The sequence below is a fragment of the Tigriopus californicus genome, chromosome 4, assembly GCF_007210705.1.
Source record: "Tigriopus californicus strain San Diego chromosome 4, Tcal_SD_v2.1, whole genome shotgun sequence".
In the NCBI taxonomy this organism is placed as follows: Eukaryota; Metazoa; Arthropoda; class Copepoda; order Harpacticoida; family Harpacticidae; genus Tigriopus; species Tigriopus californicus.
The window spans coordinates 7,811,423-7,831,325 of NC_081443.1; the positions used below are offsets into that span (position 1 = coordinate 7,811,423).

General features: G+C 43.3%; 2 protein-coding genes across 3 annotated transcripts; one reads left to right on the top strand and one right to left on the bottom strand.

Moving 5' to 3' along the window:
• Nucleotides 1–6,737: 6,737 nt before the first annotated feature.
• On the top strand, nt 6,738–9,400 carry LOC131879477 (neither inactivation nor afterpotential protein G-like). 2 transcript variants are annotated; one of them, XM_059225816.1, is made up of 10 exons: nt 6,738–7,201; nt 7,270–7,487; nt 7,551–7,675; nt 7,755–7,920; nt 7,993–8,166; nt 8,238–8,397; nt 8,485–8,621; nt 8,692–8,872; nt 8,926–9,130; nt 9,199–9,400. In XM_059225816.1, the coding sequence occupies exons 1-10, from the start codon at nt 7,078–7,080 to the stop codon at nt 9,338–9,340; spliced, it is 1,632 nt and encodes a 543-aa protein (XP_059081799.1). In that variant the 5' UTR covers nt 6,738–7,077; the 3' UTR covers nt 9,341–9,400. The 2 variants fall into 2 exon arrangements, with proteins under 2 accessions (XP_059081799.1, XP_059081800.1); XM_059225817.1 differs by having other exon boundaries at nt 6,742–7,201; nt 7,270–7,472.
• Nucleotides 9,329–10,589, bottom strand: LOC131879478 (uncharacterized). Its single transcript, XM_059225818.1, has 2 exons — nt 10,110–10,589; nt 9,329–10,053 (listed from the first exon to the last, which is right to left on the bottom strand). The coding sequence occupies exons 1-2, from the start codon at nt 10,456–10,458 to the stop codon at nt 9,452–9,454; spliced, it is 951 nt and encodes a 316-aa protein (XP_059081801.1). The 5' UTR covers nt 10,459–10,589; the 3' UTR covers nt 9,329–9,451.
• Nucleotides 10,590–19,903: the final 9,314 nt, after the last annotated feature.

The following is a 19,903-nucleotide window of genomic DNA, read 5'->3' on the forward strand; positions in this document are numbered from 1 at the left end:
AGAAAAATCAGGGTTAACTTTGGAGGCTAACTCACGGGTTTCTGACATTCCACCAGTAATGTCATGGTCATTAAAATGTAAAATCTCTGGTTGCAACCTCCCGTGATCATAATTTCATCCCCATCAGTGGTTAGATTCCGAAGCCAGCAGCAATTCCTGTTTCTTCATGTTCAACGAAAAGTAACGACTGATTCGATGGTTGACCCTTTATTAACACGTTTTTACATCGACGGACTTGTGGTTGAGGGAATTTTTTTTTTCATTCCAGTCGGGTTAAGAATGGCGTAAAATATCAATAAAGACAAATGCATTTGTAAATGTATTTTTTTTTATTGGTAACTACATCCAATGTACTCCACGTCTCGAATAAGTTATTAAATGTGTAGGCTTTGAGAACTCGAAATGGAAAAATTGTAAGAAATAGTTTGATCCTAACCACGAACTTCTAGAAATATGGAATTTGAACCGACTTCCCGCCAAATGGTCTTGACGATTCTAACTAGCAAGCTGCTGCTGGCGCAGAGGATGCCGTTGAGTATACTTATAAATTTAGACTCCGACAAAATATATTGTTTTCACGTCGACCAGAATTCGCAGAAGTTTGATTGTTCGGATGTGCGAAAGAGCTGAATTGAGGCATTGAAAAAAAACCGGTTAGTTTACCTTGGTTCAACTCTCTCGAGTTTCTGCTCGACATACGAAAAAAAGCATTTCATGTCCAAGTCTACTGATTGTTATTGATATGGTATCTAGATTATGTATTCAATATTCTACTATTTGTGTTTTAAGGAGTGACAATGCTGAGCTCGCTTTGACTTCTTCCAAATGAGGCTTGAGGTGAACATAAAATCCTTGCCATTTTCTTTTTGTGCATTCGACTTGTGGCAAATTAAAAACGGCAGCTCTCTCTTTTCTTTCAACATATGAAATCCTCACTGGTTCTCTGGATTTGACTATATGTACAGCTCGCGGAAAATGTTCTATTTTTGTAGACAAATAAATACCTGAGGGATATGTTATAAACACTTTGTCTGGTGTCCAGAACGCAGTTTTGATTACCATCTTCATAGATTTCTAGACACTGGATGTTAGACAAACAAAAGCGCTGGATTACATTGAAATCAATCAATTTTGATATGCAAATTAACATTTAAGTTTATGTTTTTGAAACTCCAGACCGATCGGATAGGCTGCCAAATGTCATAAAAATGGGCTTCGTTTGGAAACCTACCGGATAGGGAGAGAGTCGCTTTCAAAATGAGCTCACACGTTTGAATTGCATGAGAAAGTAAAGCTTTGAATGGTTTATGACAAATTTATTACACGATGGGTTTCAACAACCTGTTCTACAGAATTAGAGGGTCATTTATCATTAGAGTTGCATAACTGAGGTATTTCTGAATAAAATGTGGTTGTCACGCTGAAACTTCGCATACTGCCAGAATCAAGATTATTTTGTAATTTATAGTATTGCGCTACATAAATCGGGACGAAAAGCCGCTGGTCCACACGGGAGGCGCGTGCGGGTGGGACGGCCGAAAAGACGCTGGGCGGGGGACACACCCTCCTTCCTCGGCGTGTTTCGGTACTCGAGCATGGCGTTGAAAAAGCCTGGAGTACCAATCTTGCCATTGGGAGCGATCTTTTGGACAATTCTCTTCATGGACTTGACCATGGCTTCGGCAAAGCCATTACTCTCATGATGATGGGGCGAAGACGGATCATGCTTAATCCCCCAAGTCGTGCAGAACTCGGCAAACACTTTGGACTTGAATTGAGGGCCACCATCCGAAGCCAAGCGACGAGGAACCCCCAATTGCATGCACCATGCCAGAATGTGCTGGCATACGTTCTCGGTTGACACTCCACGCCCACAATCGTAAACCTCAGCCCAGCCGGAATATTTGTCCCCGATCACGAGGTATTCCCGACCAGCATGATGAAAAAGGTCCATGGCCACGGCCTCCCCGGGCCACAGGGGGCGTTCGTCCTCAACCAAGGACTCCTTTTGGTGAGAGGACTTGAACTCTTGACATTTTTCGCAACGTTCGACCATATTGCCGATGTCCAACGTAATTTGCGGCCAAAACACGCATTGCCCGGCCCGACGAAGCGTGCGTTCTTTGCCCTGATGAGCAGCGTGTAGATCGGCTAGAACCCCACGACGAAGAGGTTTGGGTATCACTACCCGACAGCCATAGAAGGCTACACCGTCTATCATAGACAAGCTAGCTCGTACTCTCCAGTACGGACGAAGATCTTCATCTAGATCGGATTTTTGCGGAGGAAAACCTTGTACGATGGTTTCACGAAGCTTACAGTAAGTACTGTCACCATCACCCATCACTTTCACTTTGGACAGGGTTATATCTTTAACCAACGAATCTGTTGGCTGAAGGGCGTTTACAGCCACAGATCTGGAAAAGTCTTCCACTTCTTCCTCACCCTCCAAATCCCCGGCCTCAGGCGTCAACACATGGAACCGGGAGAAGACGTCCACTGTGGTATGTTTTTTTCCTTGGCGCCATAAAACGAGAAGAGAACAACATGACAGTTTCTCTTTCAGACGTATGATCCGAGGGGTCTCAATTTCGTCCAATTTCTTCTGGTTGATGATGCTTTCTAACGGCTTATGGTCAACAATCAACTCAAAAGCCGCCCCACGTAAGAAAATCCGGCACTTTTTCACTGCCCATACCACCGCTAGAAGCTCAACTTCAGTGGCTGAATAACGAGACTCTGTGGGCGTGACACAACGACTTCCACACTGTAACAGTTTCCATTGTTGCAGGTCAGGTTCTTGCTGCCACAGTGCAAATCCTAAACCCTTGGTCTGAGCCGCATCCGTTTCAAGCCGCAACGCCGCACCCGGACGATATTGAGTGAGCACTCGAGGAGAAGTCAGGGCCTCGATAATGCTCTCAAACGCCTTCTGTTGGTGACCTTCCCATACAAAAGCCACACTAGGGGATAGAAGGGGACGAAGTGGTTGGGACAGCTCTGCAATATCTGGTGAGAACGATTCAAATTGCTGAATTAAACCACAGAAAGAGCGTACATCAGTACGATTCTTGGGCACAGGAAATTTTGACAAGGCCACCACCAGGGAGGGTCTCACTGTGTACCCATGCTGGGACAATTGATACCCACACCATTCAACACTTGGCTGAGCGTAAACAAATTTCTTTTTCCCTAGAGTAATCCCTGCCTCCCGACACTTGAGGAGCACTTCCCGAACACGTCTGTCATGCTCGGCACCGGGCTCACGATCGTAGATAACCACATCTTCCACGATCTTCTTGACATTTGCCAGGCCTTTCAAAGCGTCATCTCCCCGGCGGTTATGCTCGTCACCCGCCGAAATGAGGCCCATGGCGTTACGTAAGAAGCGCTTGCTCCCCCATGGTGTCACAAAGGTGGTCAAGGCCTTGCTTTCATCACTTAAGGGGACCTGCCAGTAGCCGTGTCTGGCGTCCAAGGTGGTGAAAACTGTCATTCCAGGAGGAATGGACATGACTTCCTCCCGTGGAATCTTGGTCTGATAACCAGGGCGCTTGACATATCGGTTCAATGCCGTAAAATCGACTGTGATCCTAGGCTCGTCCGAGTTCTTTTTTGGTACCACTACCATAGGGTGAGACCACTCTGGGGTTTCGTTGAGGGGAACATCTTCAATAATGCCCTTTATTTCCATAGACTCAAGCTGAGACCGAACTTTCTCTTGCCAATGGAATGGAATTGTGTAGGCCTTGTACCGCCTAACAGGAACCGCCTCGGGGACAAGTTCAATTTTCATTGGTGGCCCTTTCATTGCCTGAAGGGGCCCATCCTCATTGAAGACGTCTTGAAATTCTTGAATTAGCCTCTCCTTCATTGACAAATTAGCAGTGGTCGCCAAACTTGTTGTCACCAATTGTGAGGGCTCCGCCTTGGATGAGCCCTCCAAAGATAAGAATGAAACTGATGTCGGCCAGCCTGGTGGAATTAATCCCAATGCCTCACAACCCCGGCGGCTGAGAAGACGCGCATTGCATTGGTCTACAACATGAACTTCGGCTTTGTATTCTCGGGCACCTCGTCTGAGGATGACCGAGATGATACCTCTTGATATCAATGGTTTGCCGTCAGCCCCCAAAAGCGTGTCTGGATCACTACGCCAGCGATATGGCTTCTCCCCCACAAACTGGCCCATATCCCAAACAGACATCGTATCACAACCAGCACCCGTGTCAGGCAGCCACCCAACACCTTTTTCAAAGCACTGATCATGAGTCATATCCAAACAGACGAGACCCTCAGCGCGATCAATGCGACGTACAAAGATACTGTTTTGACTTTTGGCCTTCTTACACATCGCTTGGAAGTGACCTCTTGACCCACAAGTATGGCAGGTAAGATTCTTGGCACCGCATTTACCACTGCCATGATCATATCCACAGTTTGCACACATTTTGGTCTCGCCCGTCTTGACCTTGTAGTCATTCCGTGTCTTTACAGGATCTTGTTTTAAACCCTTCCCCTTGCGATAAGTTGAACGGTTCATAGCATTGATCTTCGTCTTGCTAAGTCCAGTGTCTGCAAGGAGACTCGACTCATGACCTCGGCAGACCTCCAAGACCTTACTCAGGGTGAGTTGGTCCAGAGGCGTTTTCAATACATCTTGCCTCATTGAGGAATCACGGAGGCCGGCAATCACCCGATCTCTGAGACGCTCCTCACGATGCTCTGATGCCTTGCCGCATGAATGGTCGTACCCGCAACTGCGATCCAATGCCCTCAAAGCCGTGCAATAGGAGTCAACGTTTTCTCCCGACTCTTGCTCACGTTGGATGAACTCCCTCCGGTCTAAGAGGGCATGCCTCTGTCTGCGAAGATAGGCCTCCAATGCATCTATGATCGTTGTAAGGTCTGCATCCCCTGGGATTTCGATTGTTCCTTCCATCCACATTTTCGTCCATTCCTCGTGGAGAGAGGACCGTAGAATGGCACGTCGAGCTGCCAAATCACACTCAAAATCCATACGAGTTGCCGCCGAAAAATCTTCGAATCGCATCTTCCAATCCCGAAAATCCTCTAGCTTCATGCCCTCGGGGCTCTTGAGGACGGGCACGTCCATCCTTTTTGCCACCTTCCGAGGCATTGCATTATTGGGCGATGATGGCGATCCTGACATATCTGGGCCTGTGACGAGTGGTGGGTCCGAGGGACGACGGGTCCCCTCCAGGACCTGGGCCAAAAACTCCTGCATTTCCCGGCGCTGCTCACAAATAGCTTCAATGAACAACTTTGCTGGATCTATGTCCGGGTTACCGGGACCTGCGGGCACCTCCCGAGCGGCAAGCTCGGTCTTCAACCTTTCAATCTCTTGATCCTTCGCGGCCATTCCGAGCTCCAAATCCGCCTTTGTTGGTCTCGACATGATAAAACCAGGAAGGGAATGAGAACTTCGACAATGGTCGTCACTGCAGCTACCGACCGCGCCACGGAAGCTATTCAAGCAAGTTCACTGAGTGTTTGAGGAACAGGTTTATTCGCATGAATCAGAGCAAGAAAAAGTGACCTCCAACCCAACTTGTTATATATATCGACTTCTCTGAACGGGACCAGAGCAGGAGCAACATACTGTGTGCGAGTATCCCACAGAAATTTGAAACTATGGAGACGAATGACATTCTTAAAAAATGAAAACAAATATAAATGATATAAACTACCAATTAATATCCCGTGCCGAGACCCACTCGGCCAGATTGGCAGCCTGTGTTCAAATTTTGGTAGAAAGAAACATTGGGACATCGAGAGTGTCATACCCCTCAATTACAAACTTGGATCCATACGTGGAAAAAGGAATCCAATCCTAGCCTGCGCCTTCGTCATCAGTCACAGTACCATTTTTTTGCGTGAAGGAAAAACGAGTGCTGGTTGGAGAATATCAGGCCGTGTTAAACAAAGTCATTCAGACGTTCTACTCATCATCTTGCTTGTTGCCTTTAACAAACCTAATTTTACAATGATTATTGAGAGCACAGATTAACGACAAAAGTAATGAAAGTATCATTCAAAAACTAACACTAAGTAAGTCGGTGGGCGACTTCGATGGAGCAACTTCCACCTGGTCTTCTTTGTGTAGACCCAAAGTCTATTTGAAGGTAGTAAGTAAGCTTCGGGATCTCGGTGAAGAGCTTGAAGATGTTTGTGAGAGTTGGAAGTTAGGCATAAATCATCCATACTCCTACATTGAAAAGAAATAAAAACTATTTATTCATTTGAAGGCATATTAAAGTGCGTGATTTACTTTAACGTCAAAGAGCGTACTTCTCCCAATATAAGGTTTCTGCAAGTTTCAGAGCGAAGTTTTTGAAATAGTATTCTCTTATCGTAAAGGGAATCATAAAATTGAAACTGCACCTACCAGCCCTGCTTTTTATTCAACCATTTGTCAAATATGTTTTTTCTCAAAACAATGCGATTCAAATGGAGAAAAGTTAGCACGTAAGGACTTCAACCATGGTAATTAAGTATCTCTCTGGTAAATATTTAACATGAAGCTCGATAGAGCACATCTTCAAGTGCAGTCAGAAGATAAGGAACGGCAGCCGACAGCAGCACAAATTACTTGAAGTTCAGCGAGCGCTTCAGGTGATAAATGTAGTATTTGGTTATAAGAGAGGAGCTAAAAGCATGCAAGCCCTTCGTTTCGAGGGGAAAAAAGCCCGCCGTTCTTCCCATGTTTCATACTTGGCGTCAACCAACAAGAGGTTCTACGGCGCATCTTGAGTTGTCAGTATAGTATAACATTGGTACGAACAGTACATACATACAGTGAGCGACCTTCTTTCCGCCGTCCTCGTCTTGGCGTGGCTATTTGGATCTAGGTCTTCACACACACGAACTTGTGTGTACAGAGATGGAACAGTGTCCAAATGGCAGCAGAGAGAGCACTAGAAACGACCAAAGACCATCCTCCGATAAAGTGATTTATAGCAACAGATCTTATCAACTTGCGAGGGGAGACAGTTGCAGAATAGAAGGCCTCTAGGTTGGAGAAACACGTTTCATCAACATTACGAAGCGATCGCCATGTGGAAGCGCATATTTGGAACATCTTTGTTGATTGCCTCGATTGCCATCTATTTTGATTACACCAAGCCTGTGTACCGTTCGGTAAAGAAGAGACCTGATAAGCATTATGATTACATCATTGGTAAGTCCTCTCTTTCTTCTTACCTACTCTAAGCAAATGAACATAGTATTCTACGTATTCAACTTCAGTGGGAGGTGGAACGGGTGGGAGCGTTTTAGCTTCCGAATTGAGCTCTAATCCCGCTATCAAAGTTCTGCTTATTGAGGCAGGTGGTCATGAATCGTGGATCTCTAGGGTGCCTCTTTTGGCTCCAATGCAGATGATTCTAGATTCCACGTGGAACTATCAAACTGTGCCACAATCGCACTCACACGTGGGATTTCATGATCAGGTTAGGAATACGAAAGTATGTTCAAATAAGCCTTACATTGGAGGAAGCCTGCAAAGTGAGTGTTTGATTCTCTTGCAGATTTCCACGGTCCCTCGTGGCAAGTTCGTGGGAGGTACAGGAAACATGAACTTTTATATTCACAATGTGTCGTCAATAGAAGTTCATCCCAAACTGGTCTCTGCCCTCGAGACCTCTCGTCAAAGGTTCCTTTTTCAACCGGGTCCATGGTTTCAAAACCCATTACTGAACCAATGTAGAATGTACTTATGAGTTCTATTTCAGCCCACTTTTGACGTCGTTCATAGCGAGTAACGACTCAAGGGGAATCTTTTCAACCATGTCCAATCTTCAAAAGAATGGCCAACGTTTGAGCATGGCGGATATTTTTCTCAAGCCAGCCATGAATCGTGACAATCTTCACGTCATGTTGTACTCGGAGGTTCTGAAGGTAAAATTGCATGTGCTATCATACTCAGCCACGTGTAAGAGCGATCCGTTTAGAACTGTCTCGTTTCTTTAGCTCTATTTCAAAGACAACCGAGTTGAGATTGTCGAATTTCGTAGGAAAACGAACCACTTCAATGTAACTACGTTGGATGGAACTCAAGTTGTTCTTTGCGGAGGAAGCATCAACACTCCTTTGTTGTTGCTGAATTCCGGGATCGGGCCGAAATCGGTCCTTCGAGCTCAAAAGGCAAGTGTTCAAGTACGTTCGATATTAAGACTCATGAAGTGATTAAACTTAATTTTGAGTCCTTCCATTAGGTTTCGATAGTGAAAGATCTGCCTGTGGGTCAAGGGCTAAGTGATCATGTGTCCATGCCGTTATATTTTCACGTCAACCAATCTAAATGGCAAGACTCAGTGAACTTAGCCAAGTTGCTCAACCCCAAGCATATGTGGGAATACTGGACTCAAGGCACAGGTAAGTAAGACGTCTAATTTCGAAGAAGAACCTGTAAAGTGTACTAGATTTTACTTACCAAAACAACTCTGTCTTCTACATCCTCAGGTTTATGGTCATCCACCCACATTCTGGGCCAAGCTTTGTTCCCTTCGGACGGAACGATGATTTTACTCTACGCAATGGGAGCTCCCAATATTGACGCGTTTACGTATGTGTCCAATATGAAAAGGGACACATTTAATGTGCGTTCATTTAACATTCAATCAGGACCATTCTATCATGATACGTGTAATTTGACTTGTATTCTTTCAGGTACTTTTTCCGGAACATACTGACCCTTTCAAAGAGGGCTTCATCATGTTGGCCATCTGTTTGAAAGTGAAGGCTGTTGGTTCCATAAAGCTTGGTCCGAGGTCTGTTACAGGAGGATTTGAACCCTTGATTGATCCCAATTTTCTAAGCCAACCAGCAGATTTGGATTGCCTCCAAAAAGGCAAGTAAAAGAGCAATATTTTACCGGAAACATGCTCAATTCTGGTCTTGCAGCTGTGCGTTCCGGGGTAAAAATTGGAAATTCGATGAGTCAAGTGGAGGCGAGATATCATCTCCCTAAATTCCCCGAATGTGATCAGTTTCAAGCCGATATTGGAAACGATGATTATGTCAAATGCATGATTCGGGTGGCTTCCATGACAATGTATCATCCCATTGGAACAATGGCTCACGAGGATGTACTCAACGAGAATTTAAGGTCGGTTCCCAGTTTCAAGGTCGAACGAGCAATGTCATCTTCTTTCTCCTTCTCATTCCATATTTCAGTGTCAAAGGACTCGAGAATTTATTCGTGGTCGATGGGAGCGCCATTGGTTCTTTGCCGAGCCGATTTCCAAACGAGGCCATTATTCATTTGGCTTTAAAATTTGCCGAGCAACGCAAAGAAGAAAAAGGGTTCACACAATGAAATCGGTCATTTATTCCTTATTGTCGTTTGGTCCGAATTTTGAATCTAAATTTTCAACCTTATTCCAAAAAGCTTGGATATGGTACGATAATTTCAATGCTATCGAATTCTTCATAGGTTTTCTTCGCCAGGAACGAAAGTAATTGAATCATCTGACCTTTTCTGGGGAAAATAACCCTCTCCCAGGTCAAGATCTTTAACACTTTCACGACTGCGAATGCTCTCACTCGTTTGATCCTTGGCCTTTGGCCTTTGAAAGGGGTTCTTTCTCATATTTGATGAAGAGCTTCTGCCAAAATGTGGAATTTTCCCCCTAATCCAAGCTTGATTAATGTCTTTCAACTCTCGGTCCGAAATCAAAGTAATTTCCTTAGTGTCACCGGCGATAACTTTGCCCTTCACCAATTCCGGAAATCGGTTAAGATAAAACAGAGTTCGAATTGGATTGTCAACACCAAACGCATGATCCACATGCAAAAAAGGTTCGTCCAACGTTTTTGGAGGGATTGAACTCCGATTCCTTCTAGGGGGTTTCCACCAAGGAATCTGGTTAGAAAATAAATCATAGGAAGCTTCTCCAGAGAGCTTTGAAAGTGGCTCTTCGTGGTTTTGACGTTTCGATCTGACTGGAGCAGAGTCCACGGCCTTGGTATCAACCGTATCCAGGTCATTCCCGACTGACCTTTTGACCATCGTTTTTCGCCGATTTGTACCTTTGAACATAGGGAGAGGATAAGAAGGCATTCAAAACAATTGAAACAGTGATTACCTTGCGTTGAGGATTCATGCCCGAATATCCGTTTGATCACTTCGATCCCAGCAACACGAATGGCTTGCTTCATTGAAAATGGCCCTCCAATTATCTTTCCCACGACAATTTGGACTGGATGAATGCTTTCAAGCTCCTCTTTGGAAGAGAATTTGGTTTGAACCAAACTTCCGAGAAGCATTGAATCAAGTTGAGCCAACTTGTATAGAGATGGAACCTTGGGCTGAAGTTGTAACTCGTTGGGGTCTGTCACCAGATCTTTTCGAAGCTCGTTGAGGTAGATTTCTGGATTTTCCATGCAAACGATGTAACCATATAAGAAGAAGGTGTAAATACAAAGTCGAAGCATGTTTGCACAGAACAAAGCTAAGGTCCAATAAGCTCGACTAGCCTTTCCAATCAATCAATGTGTATCGTCTAGCAATGTTTTTGACAAGTTACATGATGTCGAAACACGACTTCTTGAAAGAGGACAAGAGCAGCCACTTAGTGAGTGGTTGATGTGCATCTGATGAGTGCGAGAACTAATAATTCATGTAACAGCCACTCCCTGATAAAATTTTCTTAGAACAACGAAAGTAAACTTTGCTATTGTGCTCATTCTTTGAATGCAGACTGAATTATGTTCTGAATTATTTTGTGAAATACTTAATCAACTTCCTTTGTTGCTGGTTTACTAGCTTGTATTTGCTTCTTTTGCAAAGTCAAGCTTTACTTATTGAATTCTTTAATTAGCAGCTGTCTGATGATATCAGCACAAATTTTGTGAGGTCACTGGGGTACTTTTCAATGGAGTAGAGGCACTAAAAACCCTAGATACAAAGCGCAATATTAGACAAAAACTTTTATAAGGTCTCAGAAAGTCTATTATAAAAATAGAATATACCAGAGTAAGAAAAATGAGTACAGAAACAGCCTTTTTCGACTAAAAAGTTAGTTTTAACCATATTAATGAGTAATACCGTGACAGTTTATCAAAATGTAATGCTACATGAACCTTTTGTGGATAGATGAACTGGAACTCTAATTTAATCCTTTAACAAAGAACTATTAAGCCTCAGAAGTGCACATGACTTCCCAAAATTTGACCGTGACGTCATTTTCCCTTCCTGCTTCAATTTTTTATCATTTCTTCCTTAAAAAAGTTGTGAATATGGTAGAGAAATGACCAAACACATCCATGGTTTTCGAATGTTTATTTTCAAAATCGTTTTTTAACCCGTCAAAGTTTGAAAAAAATGCAAAATTCAGTCAATGTCAAGACTGACTTATTCCAAATAGTAAATAAAGAAAGGAAGGAACTGTTGAGGATCATTAACAATCACCATTTGACCACATCCATTCGTTGACTTAGAAATAGTCTTTGATTGAAATTTGGGCCAAGTTTGATCGAGTGGCTTTGGCATTTACGAAAATCTCAAGTTCCACGGGACATCTGACCGGGGCATAACCAATATCCCTAAGCCACTCGACTTGATTCTCTCATACGCGATCTCTCTCTTTAAATTTGTCACCAACTGAATGCGGGTAGTCACTGGACTCCAATTGTGCATGGCCTTGGCATATTTTGTCACTTGGTCTTGAACTGTGAAGAACTGAGGATCAAGGGCGTCCAGGTCGGTTAATGAGAAGTCAACCTTCCCAAGCTGGGACAATCAACCTCTTGACATTGGCCTTTGCTTTTTTTTAACCTTTCAACGTCCTTGTCGCAAAAAGCACAATCGCCAAAATCGCAATCATCTCCGCAACGATTATAACAGACATGTCCACAAGAGCGGACTTTACCCGTGCATAGATTTTTGCAAAATATGTCTTTCTCAGTCTTATAGCACTTTTTCATCAAAAGATGGCCACAAACCCCCGTAAATTTCACCTCAGCGAAACATGCCATGGTAATTTCTTCACCACATGCTTTCCTCCGAGGCGATGGATGGTTGCAATTCGGGAAGCAAAAGGGGATTTGCATTTTACAAGATTGGGGTGCATGATCATGTTCCTTGCACATTCTGTTTTGACAAGGATGTTTGTCAGCGCACTCCATTAGTTTGGGGCATGGGACTGAAAATAATCTCTTGAGTATCTGCATGGCAAGGTGCTTGAGCGACATGCCCACATGGCAGATTCCGATCAATCAACTCGAAGCATTCTAGATCTGGAATACTTTTCCAACAGGGTCTGATGACTTGATGGTTACAAACCGGGATTTGATCTTGAACTGTCGACAAGCATATGTCGTGAGAATGTTGTGGAAAACATGTCTTGTGGCAAACATGAATTTGGCACTCAAACAAAGTACCACAGGTTCTGGAGCAAAGTTTAGAAAGATTTTGAACGATGTCATTGATGTCAGCCGTAGAAACGTGAATTTGCGATGGATGCTGATAACATTTCAAGGGTAATTGGGGTCCTAAACATCCTTGAATTTCCATGGATTGTACCAACGGCTTCCAAAGCTTGGCAGCATGTCCCTGGACCAACATTTTTTCATTTCCAATGAGGTAAAAGCCACATCTGGCGCGATATTGGAGCATGCAACGCCGATTAATCGAGTTCAGAAACCCCACATTCCCTTGGGAATTGATTTGGATGACATCATTCTCGTCCCCTTGGAACCTGTCCACGGTCTGGACTGTTGGCAAAGTCTCAGATTTGCCCATCGTCAAAAGTTGGGAGCGAATCAGTCTCACTTGGCCAAGATAAGCCGCGAGGATGGTGATCTTTTGTGGATCAATTCCATTTTTGATCAGAAAACCAGTGAAGGCAATCACTAAACTTGCTTCGGCTTGGTTTGTTTTGGAACCCACCAGCTTCAAATCCTCTTGATGTGTGTGCGTCCAAAAGAACATGGATTTCTGAAACTGAATTACGGAAACTGATATCGAATGAGATGTTCCATCATGGAAATGTCAAAATTATAGTCCTTGGCTAAGGAATGAGCTTCCAAATGTGGTCTCAATTGTTGGTGGTCGCCAATCAAAATCAAATGTTCCACGCTTTCGTTCAGGGCGGCTACCAATTGTGGTTCGGGGACTTCGGCGGCCTCTTCAACAACCACACCATTGGGACGAACTTGTTGGAGAATGACGCTATCGATACTAGCACCGCTAATCGTCATACCAATAATTTTTTACTCTGTAAATACTCTTCTGTAAATGCGTTCATATCTGCGACAATTTAAGGATCTTCTTCTCCGTTGATAGAAATAGTGTCGTGTGCCTTTCCTTGCCAACACTTGAACTGATAGGCCGGTTTTTCTACTCTCGGAATTGCATGAACAATGGAATCACATAGCTTAAGTTTGTCCATGTCGATTTTCAGCAAAGTGCGTAAGGCTGGGTGAATTGATTTGAAGTACGTCGGCGATTCAACCATTGTAATTTTCCCACTGACACTATACAAAGCCGAAATTATTTCGGTTTTGGTCAATGTATTGAACGAGCACACCAACCATAGGGAGGGATAAAATCAAGGAAACAGTGGCCCTGGTTGGAAAAATGGTTTAAACATGACAACACAACAGGACATTCTATGGCACGAATCATGAAAACCTCAACAAAAACAATCCTATGGTCAATCATGGACAAAAACAATTGCTCAGTTTCTTTGTCATCAAAAATTAGGCATTGCAATTGAAGACAGCAGAGGCAGGTCATGTGGATGAGATCGGACGGTGTCATGAGACCTCCTCGGTTGACTTGATCGGTGAAGTCCTTGCTAGCCAATTTAAAATCACTCAAGCAATTGTCAAAGACATTCTCAAATTGGATGGAGGGCGAGCCTTTGGATTGAATAACCAATTCAGAACAATCTTCACACTTCTTAACCTTCAAAAGGCACCTTGAAATAAACCCAGCAACATAGAAAATTATACCCTCTTGTTCCTTGAAGTCTGTGGACGAAACAGGTTCTGCAGGAAGGGCAGCCAGTAAAATCCGGACACTCTCTTTAGTCTCCTCTTCATTGGTAGCATCCGTTCGAAATGTGGATTGAACATCCACCAGATCCAAACCAGAATACTTGACCAAGGACTCGACTCGTATCTTCTTTTCCGCTTCAAGAAACTGCCTCACCGATAAAAAGAAGTTTCCACCTATAAATAAAAAAATAATATTGATGGTGTAAAGACTTTCCTCAAGTAGTCAATTTTAACCTTTACTCACCCGATAGCTGTCAATACCATGAAAACCGCCGTTCTAACGGGTCCGAACTGATTTTGCCAAGTAAAACGTAGGACAATCTTCTTGTCTCCACTAGATATCTTGATAAGGCGATGAGCGATGTCACAGTCTTACTCAATGCAAAAAATGTTTCCTTGGTCAGGCCGGGCAATTTCGAATCCTTCCAGTCTTGAATCCACGTCGCAAATTGCGAGAGAAAGTTCAGGGAATCTTGATTTTCAAAATGTATTGGCTTTCGCCTATCATCCCTCAATCGTACGTGAGTGTAGTGTTATTCCTTATTTAGGTTATCACGGCTTACGCCATGCTTATGCATCATGATCTCTCGTTCTTCATATATGCTCTCTGTGTATATACGATCTCTTGTATCCATGCCCCAACTACCGTTCAATAAACAGTTTGCAATAGAGCTTCAACCAGAGTACATCGTCTGTCTGTTCTCCACGCGTCCATAACATAACAGTGAGCATTAGTGTCTTTAACATTGACACGATTCCAAAATCCTCTGATTAGCTCCAGAAAATCTGCCGTTTCTTTCCAATTATCTCGGCCATGTCTTGCAAATTACTGGAGCGCTTGAATGGTTGAGTCCTGGAAACAGGAATCGGCCAATAAGACATTGGTCTTCTCAATTGACTTGGGTCCCAAGACCTTGTCTGAAAGCTTGTAGGCATACCGCACTGCATTGGCACACTCCTGGTGATAGAGTTCTCGTAAATGATGAAAAGAGGCAGACATTGGAATACCATCAAATGGTGGGCACTGGAAGGTCTTCCTGTTCACTAGATTGTTATATATGTTCTTGAACAGATGTACTGAGTCAAACATCAAGAATATCTTTGAGTCTTCCTTGAATGGGTTAGCAATACTTTCCATCATTTCTCCGCCTGATATCTCAGCAAAAAACTTTCGGTTGGCCGAGTGAGCATCTGAGATGGTGGCAACTACGTCAAATCCAAGCTCTGTAACGAGCTTCAATACTTTCAGATACCATTTTTTTATGACCTGAGCACTAATTTTAGACACTGGTACCATGGCCACCACATCATGAAAACTTCCTGCCACTGATTTAATCATGAAGCAGAGCAATGTTCTTGTAGGGTCCCCATTTTCAAGTCCCAGAAGCCTTCCTTGGTGGTACTGGACCTTTTGGGAAGCATAGACCTCATTGAACAGAATAGCCACGATTTTTTCACGATCCGATAGTGCTCCGAATCTGGCGCTGAGATAATTTCGAGTGGTTTCGGGTAACCCAGTTACCAAGCTCACCAATGAGCAGATTCTTCGCAAGTAACGAATTGAAGGAAGGCATAACAACCCATCTCTCAGATCTGAGAAGCTGTTTATACAGAGCGGGGGAAATATTTTCCCAATGGAGGGCAAGAGAAATGAGAGATGGTTGGCATCGTCTTGCTTTTGGTGGCTTCAAAGAGAGTCGCATTTGAGAGCAAAGAAAAGATAAGCAGGCGGAGATATTATTGTCTTCTTCATCAAGGATGCTTTCGATGCATCTGATCTGGCTTGTGACGGTATCACTTGGGCTGCCAATCCGTTGGCCACATTCACTTCGAGACCTCAAGTAAAAGAGAATGTTGAGGACTTCTGAACAAGGTTGGATTTGTGGCATAATGGTGATATGCCTAACAACAGATGGTTGAATGATGGCATCTCCTTCAAATATCTTGAAGTTAAGTTCCTTTTCTATCACCAGACTAAATGCAATTGTTGGTGCCCCTGAAAGTGAGAGAAAGGATAATAATCATTCATAGTGAGTAATTAAATTAGCAAGTACAGCGAGTGTGAAATACAGACTTTCAAGGCTTTAATCTTTTGTTCCATGTCAAAAAGCATATCTCACCTGACGCTGTGTGAATCAAGTAAATGAACTCGAAGGATTGCTCGAGATCTTGGACGTATATCTTTAAAGGAATGCAAGTGGAGTCTAACTTGCCTTTCAAGTTGTCCAATGAAGATACCTTGTCTACTTGCATAAGATTATTATTCAGATTCCAGATGTCTTAGTTGCTCTTGGCTAGCCTATTTTCCGACAAACTCTTTGATGATCTTGGGGTGGTGCTTGGCTTGGAGAGGTATGCAGGCCCAGGAAACTTGCTAGGGATTGCATTGGACTTCAGGATTCTCTTTTTAAGTGGACCCTTGGCATATTTGGACTGACTCATATTCAAAATCTTCAGGCTTGAAATGTTTTGAGCACACCACAGCATTCTGAATGTTGATTGGTTTTCCTCCTGCAACATTGATATGAACTAATTTAATAAAAAGAAATGATCTTTCCATCAAGACGATGACCATCAAGACGAAGGCCATGGTTTTCCATAAAGGTCGTCTGCCTTCCATCTCCTTCCATATTAAAAATAGTCCGATTGAAATCGTCAATAGTTTTAACTATGTCGGTTTCACCTTCTCCACCCAACTCTCTGTTGAAATAGCTATTCTATTTTTCCCTCGCATCTTTCTCTCTCTGTCCATATCTATGCCTGAGGTGTTTTCTTTTTTTTCTTCTTCCGTTTCCTAAAATAACATGTTTAAGAGCTCTATAACCGGTCATCAGAGACTAATCTTCCAAAACAACCACAGCTGCTGTCGGTCTGGCAGCCAGGCCCGGAGGCCAACGGGACACTATGAGGTGGTGATGTTTTACTACAAGGATGCAGGGAGCGCATGCACCCACTCCCCACTCATCTATCGGCGTCTCCTGGCTAGTGCTTAGAGCAGGATTCTTGCAAACAGTCGTCTCCTCTCCTCTCGTCTCTCCCGTCTCTCCCGTCTCTCCCGTCTCTCCCGTATCACCATGGTGGTAGAAAAAGCCTTATCAAGTTTTGAGAGAAATTCGCGAATCCATCTTTGCATTTAGTTATATCTTGCAAAAGCATAACAAGCACTTTTGATCTTATTGCCTTACTGAATTATTGCTCCCATTAACGCTTTTATACTTGAAAGTTACCAAGATTCATTTGGATTTTCAACCACCTTGTCAGTTGTCTCAATGGTGAGACACGACGGGTAACCTGATCCATGGACTTCTAGAGATATGGACTGCGAACGGAAGCAAAAATATCCTATCTCCTAAACCGCTCATCTTATTCCAAATAAGCACTTCAAACGACCACAAGATCTTGTTGAATAGATGAATTCAGCCAAGTTTGAGCCCAAACCTATGTTTAAGGAACTTATGAGACATGTTCAAAGTTATGTAGTAAACACTACATAAAATTTGAATTTTCGGCCTGCTCTTGGTCAGCTACATAAGCTTTCGACAACATAACTTTGAAACGATCGACTTTGCATGTAAATGTTATAAAATTGACCTACCGTTAATTGAAGAGATCTACGTTTCTTATTTTATTACTTTAATTCGAAAAGTGGCCCAGAGTGGCTATGACCAAGAGCAGGCCGATTTGGCGGGAAGCTCGTTCGCAGTCCATATTTCTAGAAGTCCGTGACTGATCATTGAAGAATCCAGCTCATCCAGCACAAGTCTCCCAGGAAACGAGGGACAGAGCAACTCAAGAGCAGAAGAGGAAGAATCAGCCCAGGGTGGCAAAATCTGCAAAGCATTTTAGAAGCTCTCCTGAGAAGTGTTGATTGGACGCAGCTTGGTCCAAATCATATCATTTTGTTGATGCTAACTTTGAGGGGAGGGGGAGGGGTGATATAATATAGGGGCGTTCTAATGCCAGAAGAAATCATTCAATTTCCTTCAGATCTTGGAGAGCCCTATACCTATTCTGGGCACCCTGACACCAACGTGTCGAAATTTGAAGCCAGTGCTGCTGCCTTTTGATTTCGCTAGGACAAGCTGTCGTATCGTATGGAGACTCTGGTATAGGGACCTTTAAGCTGATGTCAAACTCAACCTTCTGAGAAAAATGGTCACGAAACCTCCATTTTGATTCGTCCTTGGGCGGTCACTTGCTACATCTCATTTCCTAATACAACAGCTTAATCAAATCGACGGAGATTCTTGGGACAGTCGTCTTCCATCTTGACTGGAATCTTGGGTTGATACTTATTGTCAGCCATTATTAATCAGACTCGAATCTTGTATTTTATGTAAATAATTGAGCAAGCTGAACTGTTATGTCATTGTGATGCAAAAGGTTTCGCGGGTGAAGTCTAGTATCTTGAAATGCTGAATTTGTTTAATACACCTATCCACATGAATACAAGCAGATGAGCACTTGCAGGCAGAAATCAATATCAGAAAATTTGAATTAAATGGTGAGAACGATAAAATACCTGACTAGAATGAGATATCACACTAATTATGACTAGAATTATTTATTGTGTGAACTACTCAAACATCGAATTGATGATAACAGAAGGGGTTTTATAATGGACGAATAATTTGGAACCATACTAGGCAAAAAGTTGTTAAACCCACTCACTGTTCAAGAATGTTTCAGGCATAAGTGTTCCACATACGAGCAGAACGCATAAAAATGAATGGTAACGTGTTCAAGATTTGACATTTAATTCCAAAAAAGGCCCATTTTCTTATTTGCGCGTCTTCATCAAATCTGATCCTTCACGAGCTAAGAAAAGTGATCGCAAAGATTGGTGATCCCAAAGAAGTGATATTGTTGACAGTCTTAAGCACACCTTCAACATAAGAGGGAAGTTGAAGAAAATACGTCTCTCCTCTAATGTTTGAAGAGAGTGAAGATATTCTGTCTGGATAAGAATTGTGCCACTTAGGGATTCTTCTTTTCACTTTCTCCATACCGCCAATATCCCCTGTTAGGAGGGTTCCAAACTTCGAGCTTAGTCTACATGAAAAAAGTGAAAAGGAGAATCACAGCCAGTACAAAAACAGTTGGGCAGAGACACGGGATGAAAACGATGAAAATCTTCATTGCTGCAGAAAATTGGGTGGGCCAAATTGAACAGATCCTTTGTCAACTCCCGTCACTGATGACATTTGAACCAGGGCCGGAAAAACGTGCGTGACCGCCAATATTCCAAAGGGATGTCAGGCCAAGGACAGTAGGGTGTTAGTACGTCCTTGACCAAGGAGGAAAACTCGTATCCGAACATCACCTCCGGAAACGTCAGGTTCCCACAGTGGGACACTAACCTGGCCAGCCCAATTTTTGGCTGTATAAATACCTCCATACATTTTTGGCGTATTGGGGAACGCACAGAAATCGTTTGAGGGATTTGGTTAAGGTGGCATCAGCGGACTTGAGGGCGGATTAGGCGGAAGGCAGTAGAGGAAAATTGGGTTGATATAGGTCCGGAAGAGTTGAAGAACTATTAGAGAGGGAAGATTCTTGATGGGAAGTCAATTGGTAATCGTTTCAATCCTGGCCCTAGCTTTGACTATTGATGATTTGAGATGGTTGGTGGAGGAAAGTTGGGTTGATGGTGCTTGAGGAGAGATCCACAAAGATTGGACAATTACATAGAGGAGAGTAACTGCCAAGGTGGTAGAGCGTCTGCTCTGGAAATCAAATTCGAATTTTGGGAAGGAGATCCCTATCCTCAGCAAATCTGGAAAAGCAGACGGCTAAAAGAGTGGGTGAACATCATCTTTAAAAAGAGTTGGCCACTGCAATGGCCTCTGAATAAAATTTGCCCGGGTCCACTGATTGT

Bases quoted from the DNA above. Each gene is read 5' to 3' on its own strand.
- LOC131879477 (XM_059225816.1), top strand. From the start codon at position 7,078: ATGTGGAAGCGCATATTTGGAACATCTTTGTTGATTGCCTCGATTGCC. The intron at 7,202-7,269 runs GTAAGTCCTCTC...ATTCAACTTCAG, and splicing joins GCATTATGATTACATCATTG to TGGGAGGTGGAACGGGTGGG. The intron at 7,676-7,754 runs GTTCCTTTTTCA...GTTCTATTTCAG, and splicing joins CTCGAGACCTCTCGTCAAAG to CCCACTTTTGACGTCGTTCA.
- LOC131879478 (XM_059225818.1), bottom strand. From the start codon at position 10,458: ATGCTTCGACTTTGTATTTACACCTTCTTCTTATATGGTTACATCGTT. The intron at 10,054-10,109 runs GTAATCACTGTT...CTATGTTCAAAG, and splicing joins GCATGAATCCTCAACGCAAG to GTACAAATCGGCGAAAAACG.